Source organism: Stegostoma tigrinum, chromosome 42 (genome assembly GCF_030684315.1).
Source record: "Stegostoma tigrinum isolate sSteTig4 chromosome 42, sSteTig4.hap1, whole genome shotgun sequence".
In the NCBI taxonomy this organism is placed as follows: domain Eukaryota; kingdom Metazoa; phylum Chordata; class Chondrichthyes; order Orectolobiformes; family Stegostomatidae; genus Stegostoma; species Stegostoma tigrinum.
This window is the reverse complement of record NC_081395.1, coordinates 6,900,326-6,911,192: the sequence shown is the minus strand read 5'-3', so window position 1 is coordinate 6,911,192 and position 10,867 is coordinate 6,900,326. Positions and strand designations below refer to the sequence as shown.

The window sequence follows — 10,867 nt, the reverse complement described above, 5'->3', positions numbered from 1 at the left end:
GTGACACACACACACACAATTAGACACACACAGAGATACAGTGACACAGGCACACAGTTACAGAGAGATACAGTGACACACACACACAATTAGACACACACAGTTAGAAAGATACAGTGACACAGACACACAGTTAGACACACACAGTTACAGAGAGATACACAGTGACACACACACACACAATTAGACAACACACAGTTAGAAAGATACAGTGACACACACACACAACTAGACACACACAGAGATACAGTGACTCACACACAATTAGACACAAACACACACACACAGTTACAGAAAAATAAAGTAACACAGACACGCAGTTACACTGGCACAATGGCATGACCACAGAATTACAGTCACAGGTACACAGGGTCACACAAACATTTATGCAGGTAAAGCCAGACAGTCACAGAGTGACAGTCATGCACAGGGTCACGCATACAGACACATTCACAGTGCTCCACACTGACACAGATCTACGTGCTTTCTTGTGGCCTACAGCCAGCTCAGTACTGGTGAGAAGAGTGGAAGGGGTTCCTATCTACAGACAGACAAACCCATCAGGGACAGCTCAGAGAGTACCAGCCCTCCTAGTTGTCAGCAACAGCACTGTGTGTGTGGGGGCGTGGGGGTAGGGGGGTGGAATAGAAAGAAAGAGAGTCATCTGCTTTGAAGTGAACTTGTGCGAGGTAAGTCTCTGAGTGGATCTAAACTTGGGAATCTCCTGCAGTTTTCTGGTGGAGGGGGCTGTGGGGAAAGAGGAGAGATTAACAGGACCTTCCCCATCCCCTTTCAAATTCCCACCAAACCCTCTAAGGACATCAACTCTCGTTTGCCAACTGAATCTCTTACCTTTGCAGAGGACCAGTGGAGAAACAGTGCAAGGAGCCAACGCAGGATTGTCAGGGCTGAAGCAACATTCATCTTCACACAGCTTGTTCAGATCCTAGGGGGAAAGTGGGGATGGGGGTGGGTGGGTTGCAAAGTGCTCCTTCAGCCTAGTGTTTGGGTTGCAGAGTCCATGTCCCCTTCTCCCAGTGGCAAGGCACACACACACACACACTCAGAGGGAGAGAGAGACAGAGACAGAGAGAAATGACTGCTCTCTCTCCTCGTTCACTTCCCTGCTTTTTCCAAAAACATGTTCGAGGGAGATTCCAGGATAAATCCCAAAGGCATTCTCCAGCAGAGGTGCACAGGCAATGTTCATACACCCAGTGCAGTCACACAACTCAGAACAGTCCTGAAACTCCACAGGACACAGTCACTCTCTGCAGTCCGCTCAGAAACAGCCTCTCCCTCATTCTTCCCCACCTCCCTCTCTCTCTATGCACTGTCACCGCCCTCACATGATTCCGACTCAGCTTAACCCCTTCCTGCCTGCAGTCCTTTGCTATCTGCCAGTCCCACCACAGGCTCCAGACTCAACCTGTCTCCCTGACTCTAGTAACTGGGGACTGAACTCCACTCAGGCACAGTACTGCTCAGATCCTGCCTTTTCGATGCTCCACCACAGGGAAAAACAAACATCATTCACTTCTGAAATGTAGATAATTGGTACACAGCATTGATTCAGGGACAACCACTGGTTCCAGGATCTCGGTGGGATCTCCCATCCAACCTTTCTCTCAAATCGCAGAGGGAGTACACTGAGGGAGGGTCACTCGAACCGAGACGTTAACTCTGATCTCTCTCCACCGAGGCTGCCAGAGCTGCTGAGCTTTTCCAGCAATTGCTGTTTCTGTGTCTGAGAAGTTGTACTGGCTGGGTTTTTTTGCGGTCCTTTGCAAAAACATAGCGTAATACAGCACGGAAACAGACCCTTCAGTCCGACTCAGCCGTGCTGACCCGATATCCTAAATTAATCCAGTCCCATTTGTCAGCATCTGTCCCGTATCCCTCCAAACCCTTCCTATTCATGTCCCCATCCAGATGCCTTTTAAATGCTGTAACTGTACCAGCCCCCACCACTTCCTCTGGCAGCTTGTTCCATACACACACCACCCTCTGTGTGAAAAAGTTGGCCCATCAATCCCTCTTAAATCATTCCCCTCTCACCTTAAACCTATGCCCCTCTAGTTTTGGACATCCCTACCCTGGGGGAAAAGTCCTTGTCTATTCATCCTATCCATGCCCTTCATGATTTTATGAACCTCTATAAGGTCAACCCTCAGCCTCCGACGCTCCAGGGAAACAGCCCCAGGGCTATTCAGCCCCTCCCTGTAGCTCAAATCCTGGCAACATCCTTGTAAATCTTTCCTGAACCCTTTCAAGTTTCTTTCCTATCGCAGGGAGAACAAAACCTAACAGCCAATATCCTGTACAGTCGCAACATGACCTTCCAACTCCTTTAGTCAATACACTGACCAATAAAATCAAATGTACCTCCTTGTCTACCTGTGACTCCATTTTTAGGGTGACTCCACATGAAAGGTGTCAGGACAGGAAGAGGGTGTGGTCAATAAAACAGTCAGTGTTCCAAGCATCAGGCACAACCAAAGAAGTGATGCTGAACTTGTACAGTGCCCTGCTTCGACCTCTGCTGGAGTGTCGTGTACAATTCTGGATGCCATGCTGTGGGAAAATGTGGGCACTTTGGAAAAAATGGTTCCAGGATTGAGAGACCTCAGTGATGAGGATTAAACTGAAGACTCTGGGGCAGTTCTCCTTGGATAGATGAGGTGCTTCAAACTTGAGCGAGGTTAGGGGAGACTAGCAAGGGGAAAGCTGTTCCCACTTATGATGCTCAGTGATAATTGGGAACTGCAGATGCTGGAGAATCCGAGATAACAAAGTGTGGGGCTGGATGAACACAGCAGGCCAAGCAGCATCCTAGGTCTAGGCCCAAAACGTCAGCTTTTGTGCTCCTAAGATGCTGCCTGGCCTGCTGTGTTCATCCAGCTCCACACTTTGTTATCCCACTTGTAAAACACAGGTCTAAAGTGATTTGTGAATAGAAAAAAAGCAAATATGAGGTGAGTGGGATAAGACAAACCTCCACACTGTGTGTGGCTCAGGTCAGGGCTGTGGTAGAACATAGAACATAGAACAATACAGCACAGAACAGGCCCTTTAGCCCACGATGTTGTGCCGACCATTGATCCTCATGTATGCACCCTCAAATTTTTGTGACCATATGCATGTCCAGCAGTCTCTTAAATGACCCCAATGACCTTGCTTCCACAACTGCTGCTGGCAACGCATTCCATGCTCTCACAACCCTCTGTGTAAAGAACCCGCCTCTGACATCCCCTCTATACTTTCCTCCAACCAGCTTAAAACTATGACCCCTCGTGCTAGCCATTTCTGCCCTGGGAAATAGTCTCTGGCTTTGAACTCTATCTATGCCTCTCATTATCTTGTATACCTCAATTAGGTCCCCTCTCCTCCTCCTTTTCTCCAATGAAAAGAGTCCGAGCTCAGTGTCTGGGTTTATGGTGCAGCCCGGTTCAATTATTCAAGTTGGTTCTATAAATTGAAAACAAGAAGCAGACATCGGGCAGGAGTATGGTACAAAGTCAAGATGCTCATTCAGAGAGCCATGATGGGGTCTCCCTGCACTGTAACAAATCTGGGATTGAAAGCATGACATCTCCAACAATGCTGTTCCCCATTCAGCATCAGCTTTGGAAGTGTTAATTTGGAGTTTTTAACCTTGTGTTTCTAAATTGGGGCTTGGACGCACACCGCTTTCTATCCCTGAGGTATGAGTGCTGCCCGAAGACTGGACACTCCATCTACGGGAATTGGCTTATTGAGATATCTCTTTTAGACATCAGTACCCAGTTCCACGATTTGTAAAATTTGTTCACAGAATTTGCTAAGGCCAGCATTTATTGCCCAGTCCCTTATTTCCTGATGGAGAAGGAAATGGTAAGTTGCCTACTTGAATCGCTGAAGTCCGTGTGCTGTAGGGACACCTGCACAGTGCTGTTAGGGAGTTCCAGGATTTTAACTAGCAATAATGAAGGAACGACAAAATGTTTCCCACACATGATGGAGCTTGCAGGGTGTGGTATTCCCATGTGCTTGCTGCTACTGCCTTTCTCGTGGAGTGGTTATGACTTTGAAAAGTGCTGTTGGAAAAGCCTTGGTGAATTTCTGCAGTGCGTTTTGTAGATAGTACACCACTGCTGCCACTGAGCTTTGATGATGGAGAGACCGAGTGTTTGTGAATGTGCTGCCAGATCAAGGAGGGTTGCTTTCTCCTGGATGGTATCAAGCTTCTTCTTTTGTAGGAACTGCAGGGTAAACAGGGAGTAAACCATTGCACTCCTGGGTGGTGGGCAGACTGTGAGGAGACAGGAGGTCAGTTGCTTGCTGTGGCATTCCCAGTCTGCAATATTTATGAGGCCGGCCAGGTTCAGTTTGTGTATCTGAAGTGATTGTGGCTCTCTCTCAATTGGTGCCGGCATTTTACAAATGGGGTGAATTTTAAAAAGCGAAAAATGACTGACATGCCATTTCCCACTTGGAGGGTGTGGACACTTGGAGAGGTTCAGTCTACACAAGCTGTGGCCTCACCCTTGCACTTTCTGCTCCTCCCCACCAACGGGTACCTTCAACCGTGGGGTGCGCCACGAGATCAGCTCTCGTTCTGGCACTTGTGTGGGTGAAGAGGCCAGGAGATCAATTGGAGATGAGTGGTTGGACATCATTTAAATGGAGAATGACTGCAGAAAGCTGAAGCACAGGGAGATTCGGGAGTACTCATGCATGAATCTCAAAAAGCTAGCATCCAAGCTCAGTGGGTAATAGGGAAATTGTGATGAAGTGAGTGTGAGAGAGGAGGATAATTCAAGTCCACAAGGTATTGTCGGCAATCTTGCCAACTCACAGCAGATTTGGCCACCTTGTGAGGTCTCAAGTGTCTTGCATTAGATTGTGTTTTTCTGGTGTTGAACTGTAGGAAAGGCAGCAGCAAATTTGAGAAAGGAAAGCTCTCACAAGCAGGAATGTCATAATTTTCTGGACTCTTGAACCTTTCAATGATGTTGCGGTGAAGGATAAATGTTGGTTCCCTCTGACAGCGCCAGCTCGCTCAGCACTGACCTTCTGACAGTGTGGAGCTCTGTCAACACTATCCCGCTGACAGTGCACCGCTACCTCAGCACTGATCCTCCGACAGTGTGGACCCCCCTCAGTGCTGACTCTCCAACAGTGCAGCACTCCCTCTGACAGTGCGGCACTTCCTCAGAACTGACCCTCCAAAGGTGCAGTGTTCCCTCAGCACTGACCCTCCAACAGTTCAATGCTCCCTCAGCTCTAACCCTCCAACAGTGCCCACTTCCTCAGTACTGATCCTCCAACAGAGTGCTGCTCCCTCAGCACTGACCCTCTGACAGTGCCCACTCCCTCAGCACTGACCCTCTGACAGTGCCCACTCCCTTAGCACTGACCCTCAGACAGTGCTCGCTCCCTCAGCACTGACCCTCTGACAGTGTCTGCTCCCTCAGCACTGACCTTCTGACAGTGCCCACTCCCTCAGCACTGACCCTCCGACAGTGCCCGCTCCCTCAGCACTGACCCTCAGACAGTGCCTGCTCCCTCAGCAATGATCCTCCTACAATGCCTGCTCCCTCAGCAATGACCCTCCAATAGTGCCTGCTCCCTCAGCAATGACCCTCCGACAGTGCGGCATTCCATCAGACCTGACCCTCTGATAGTGCCTGCACCCTTAGCAATGACCCTCCAACAGTGCCTGAACCCTCAGCATTGACCCTCTGACAGTGCCTTCTCCCTCAGACCTGACTCTCCGATAGTGCCTGCTCCCTCAGCACTGACCCTCCGACAGAATGCTGCACCCTTAGCACTGACCCTCCAACAGTGCGGCATTCCCTCAGCACTGACCTTCCGACAGTGCCTGCTCCCTCAGCACTGACCCTCTGACAATGCCCACTCCCTCAGCACTGACCCTCCGACAGCGCCCGCTCCCTCAGCACTGACCCTCCAACACTGCCTGCACCCACAGCACTGACCCTCCGAGAGTGCCCGCTCCCTCAGCACTGACCCTCAGACAGTGCCCGCTCCCTCAGCACTGACTGTCCAACAGAGTGCTGCTCCCTCAGCACTGACCCTCAGACAGTGCCCGCTCTCTCAGCACTGACTGTCCAACAGAGTGCTGCTCCCTCAGCAATGACCCTCCAACAGTGCGGCATTCCCTCAGACCTGACCCTCTGACAGTGCCCGCTCCCTCAGGACTGACCCTCCGACAGTGTCTGCACCTTCAGCAATGACCCTCCAACAGTGCGGCATTCCCTCAGACCTGACCCTCTGACAGTGCCCGCTCCCTCAGGACTGACCCTCCGACAGTGTCCGCACCTTCAGCAATGACCCTCCAACAGTGCGGCATTCCCTCAGACCTGACCCTCTGACAGTGCCCACTCCCTCAGTACTGACCCTCAGACAGTGCCCGCTCCCTCAGCACTGACCCTCCGATAGTGCCTGCTCCCTCAGCACTGACCCTCTGATAGTGCCTGCTTCCTCAGCACTGACCCTCAGACAGTGCCCGCTCCCTCAGCACTGACCCTCAGACAGTGCCCGCTCTCTCAGCACTGACTCTCCAACAGAGTGCTGCTCCCTCAGCACTGACCCTCCGACAGTGCCCACTCCCTCAGTACTGACCCTCAGACAGTGCCCGCTCCCTCAGCACTGACCCTCCGACAGCACCTGCTCCCTCAGCACTGACCCTCCGACAGTGTCTGCTCCCTCAGCACTGACCCTCCGACAGTGCCCACTCCCTCAGTACTGACCCTCAGACAGTGCCCGCTCCCTCAGCACTGACCCTCCGACAGCACCTGCTCCCTCAGTACTGACCCTCCGACAGTGTCTGCACCTTCAGCAATGACCCTCCAACAGTGCGGCATTCCTTCAGACCTGACCCTCTGACAGTGCCCACTCCCTCAGTACTGACCCTCCAACAGTGCCCGCTCCCTCAGCACTGACCCTCCGACAGTGCCCGCTCCCTCAGCACTGACCCTCCGACAGTGTCTGCTCCTTCAGCACTGACCCTCTGACAGTGTTGCATTCCCTTAGTGCCGATCCTCTTAACATGCAGCACTTCCATAGTAACCATGTTAAGCAATTTACAACGTTAGTATTGGCATCGTTCTCAAATCTTTGGAGTGTGTCTTGAAATTGCAACCTTTTGACTTGGATTGACACTCTTGGAGCTGGCGGAGGGAGAAACAGTCGGGATGTTCATGGTGTGGGTGGGAGGCCTTTTGCTTCATGATATCATGTTCAGAATGATCATCTCAGAACCCTGGCTAAGACAGCAAAGTGCCAGGGTGTGGTGGACTCCTGCAGTATTTCTGTGTGGACTGTTAACCATACTGGGATTTTGGAGTTGCCAAAACAAAAAACTGTCACCCAAATTCTGCTCTATCCCACTCCAGAGTCCGGAGCACAGACTTACACTCCAGTGCAGCACTGAGGGTGTGCTGCGACGCTGGAAGTGTCATCTTCCGGATGAGACATTAAACAGTGGCCCTTGCTGACCCTCTCAAGATACCACAGTCGAAGGAAGCCAGCAGAATTCTCTCGCTGTTCGGGCCAACATTCGTCCCTCAAACAAACAGGGCTAAACTAAAAGCAAAATTCTACGAAAGGTGGAAACCTGAAACACGGCAGGAAGCGCTGGAAATACTTAGCCGTCAGAAGGGCAAGAGAGAGAGGAAGCAGGATTAAAATTTCAGACTTCTGAATACACAGTGGTTAGCACTGCTGTCTCATAACACCAGGGACCCAGGTTCAATTCCACCTTCAGGTGACTGTGTGGCGTTTGTCCATTCTCCCTGTGACTACGCGGATTTCCTCAGGGTGCTCCAGTTTCCTCCCACAGTCCAAAGATGTGCAGGTGAGGTGGATTGGCCACGCTGAATTGCTCCTGGTGTAGATTAGGTGGGTTATAGGAGGATGGGTCTGGGTCGGAAGCTCTGTGGGTTGGTGTGGACCTGTTCGGCTGAAAAGCCTGTTTCCACACTGCAGGGATTCTGTGAAACGTACGAAATGAAGAGGATATCTGATCACTTATCACATCATTGTTTGTGGGAGCTGACTGGTACAGATCATTTCCTGTAAGACAAGACTGGCCACATCTAAAAGTACTTCAATGGCCATGGGTTTGAGGTAACCACTACAGAATTGCAGCTCTTTCTTACTTTGAATCTGTTGGTAAGCTTCAAAAAGAGATGTGGAAAGAGAAGTCTTTTGAAGCTACAGAGAGCAGATCCTACAACCATTTTTGGATTGCACTAACTTCAGCAAAGCCTTTGCCAAGGTTTCCCTGGATAGTAAAGTTAGATCACATGGAATTCCGGGAAAGCTTGACAATACAAAATGGTAGAGTTATTGTTCAGACTGGAGGCCTGTGACCAGCGGTATGCCACAAGGATCGGTGTTGGGTTCACTGTTTTTCATCATTTACATAAATGATTTAGATGAGGTGATAGGAGGCCTGGTTAGTATTGGATGACACCAAAGTTGGTGGTATAGTGGGCAGTGAAGAAGGTTATCTCAGAGTACAGTGGGACTTTGATCAGCTGGGCCAGTGGGCCAGGGAGTGGCAGATCAGTTGTAATGCAAATGAATGTGGGTGTTGCATTTCGTTGAAATAAAGCAGAGTCCAACTTACACAGGTAATGGTTGGGCCCTGGGGAGCACTGTTGAACAGAGAGACCGAGGGGTACAGATACGTAGTTCCTTGAAAGTGGTGACACACATAGACAGGCTAGGGAAGAAGGCATTTGGCACGCTTTTCTTCCTTGGTCAGAGCATTGAGTACAGGAGTTGGGACATCGTGTTACAGCTGTACAAGACATTGGTAAGGCCACATTTGGAGTACTGTGTACAATTCGGGTTGTGCTGTTACAGCAAGGCTGTTATTAAACTGGAAAGAGTGCAAAAAAGATTTACAAGGATGTTACTGAGATTGAAAGGTTTGAGTTATAAGGAGAAGTGGGGACTTTTATCCCTGAAGCGCAGGAGGCTGAGGGGTGACCTTATCAAGATATATAAAATCACGAGGGACACAGATAAAATGAATAGCCAAAATCTTTTAGGGTAGGGGAAATTAAAGGAAAATAAAAGCTTCTTTTAAATTGGCGGACCAAATACTCCCTGGACATAGAGCCTGGGTTAGACACAGAGTAAAGCTCACTCTACACTGTCTCCATCAAATATTCCCAGGACAGTATCAGCACAGGGGTTAGATACAGAGTAAAGCTCTCTTGACACTGTACCATTATGAGAGGTTGATTAACATGCAAGCCTCAGCAAATGGCATATCCTGTGACAGACTCCAGAAAGAAATTCACCGTGAGGCCAGGACACAGTGAGGCCAGGCCACGGTGAGGCCAGGTCACTGTGAGGACAGGACACTGTGAGGAGAGATCACTGTGAGGACAGGACACTGTGAGGAGAGGTCACTGTGAGACAGGACACTATGAGGAGAGGTCACTGTGAGGACAGGTCACTGTGAGGACTGGTCACTGTGAGGACAGGTCACTGCGAGGAGAGGTCACTGTGAGGACTGGTCACTGCGAGGACAGGTCACTGTGAGGAGAGGTCACTGTGAGACAGGACACTATGAGGAGAGGTCACTGTGAGGACAGGTCACTGCGAGGAGAGGTCACTGTGAGGACAGGTCACTGCGAGGAGAGGTCACTGTGAGGATGGGTCACTGTGAGGAAGGGTCACTGTGAAGAGAGGTCACTTTGAGACGGGACACTGTGAGGAGAGGTCACTGTGAGGACAGGACACTGTGAGGAGAGGTCACTGTGAGGACAGGTCACTGCGAGGAGAGGTCACTGTGAGACAGGACACTATGAGGAGAGGTCACTGTGAGGACAGGACACTGTGAGGACTGGTCACTGTGAGGACAGGACACTGTGCGAATAGGTTACTGTGAGGAGAGGTCACTCTGACGAGAGGTCACTGTGAGGATGGGTCACTGTGAGGACAGGGCACTGTGCGAATAGGTTACTGTGAGGACAGGTCACTCTGACGAGAGGTCACTGTGAGGATGGGTCACTGTGAGGACAGGTCACTGCGAGGAGAGGTCACTGTGAGGATGGGTCACTGTGAGGAAGGGTCACTGTGAAGAGAGGTCACTTTGAGACGGGACACTGTGAGGAGAGGTCACTGTGAGGACAGGACACTGTGAGGAGAGGTCACTGTGAGGACAGGTCACTGCGAGGAGAGGTCACTGTGAGACAGGACACTATGAGGAGAGGTCACTGTGAGGACAGGACACTGTGAGGACTGGTCACTGTGAGGACAGGACACTGTGCGAATAGGTTACTGTGAGGAGAGGTCACTCTGACGAGAGGTCACTGTGAGGACAGGGCACTGTGCGAATAGGTTACTGTGAGGACAGGTCACTCTGACGAGAGGTCACTGTGAGGACTGGTCACTGTGAGGACAGGTCACTGTGAGGACAGGTCACTCTGAGGAGAGGTCACTGTGAGGACGGGTCACTGTTAGGACAGAACACTGTGAGGACAGGTCACTCTGAGGACAGGTCACTGTGAATGGGTCACTGTGAGGACAGGTCACTGGGAGGACTGGTCACTCTGAGGAGAGGTCACTGTGAGGACTGGTCACTGTGAGGATAGGACACTGTGAGGAAAGGTCACTGTGAGGATAAGACACTGTGAGGAAAGGTCACTGTGAGGACAGGACACTGTGAGTCCAGGACAATGTGAGGATAGGACACTGTGAGGAAAGGTCACTGTGAGGATAGGACACTGTGAGGAAAGGTCACTGTGAGGACAGGACACTGTGAGTCCAGGACAATGTGAGGATAGGACACTGTGAGGAAAGGTCACTGTGAGGATGGGTCACTGTGAAGACCGGTCACTGTGAG

General features: G+C 50.7%; 1 protein-coding gene across 1 annotated transcript in view; it reads right to left on the bottom strand.

The window, feature by feature from the left end:
* vegfba (vascular endothelial growth factor Ba) overlaps positions 1–1,313 on the bottom strand; it is a 75,512-nt gene extending 74,199 nt beyond the window's left edge. Inside the window, exon 1 of the mRNA XM_059641625.1 lies at positions 853–1,313. Coding sequence (XP_059497608.1) covers positions 853–924 — 72 coding nt within the window. The 5' untranslated portion in view covers positions 925–1,313. The remainder of the gene's footprint in view (positions 1–852) is intronic.
* Positions 1,314–10,867: the final 9,554 nt, after the last annotated feature.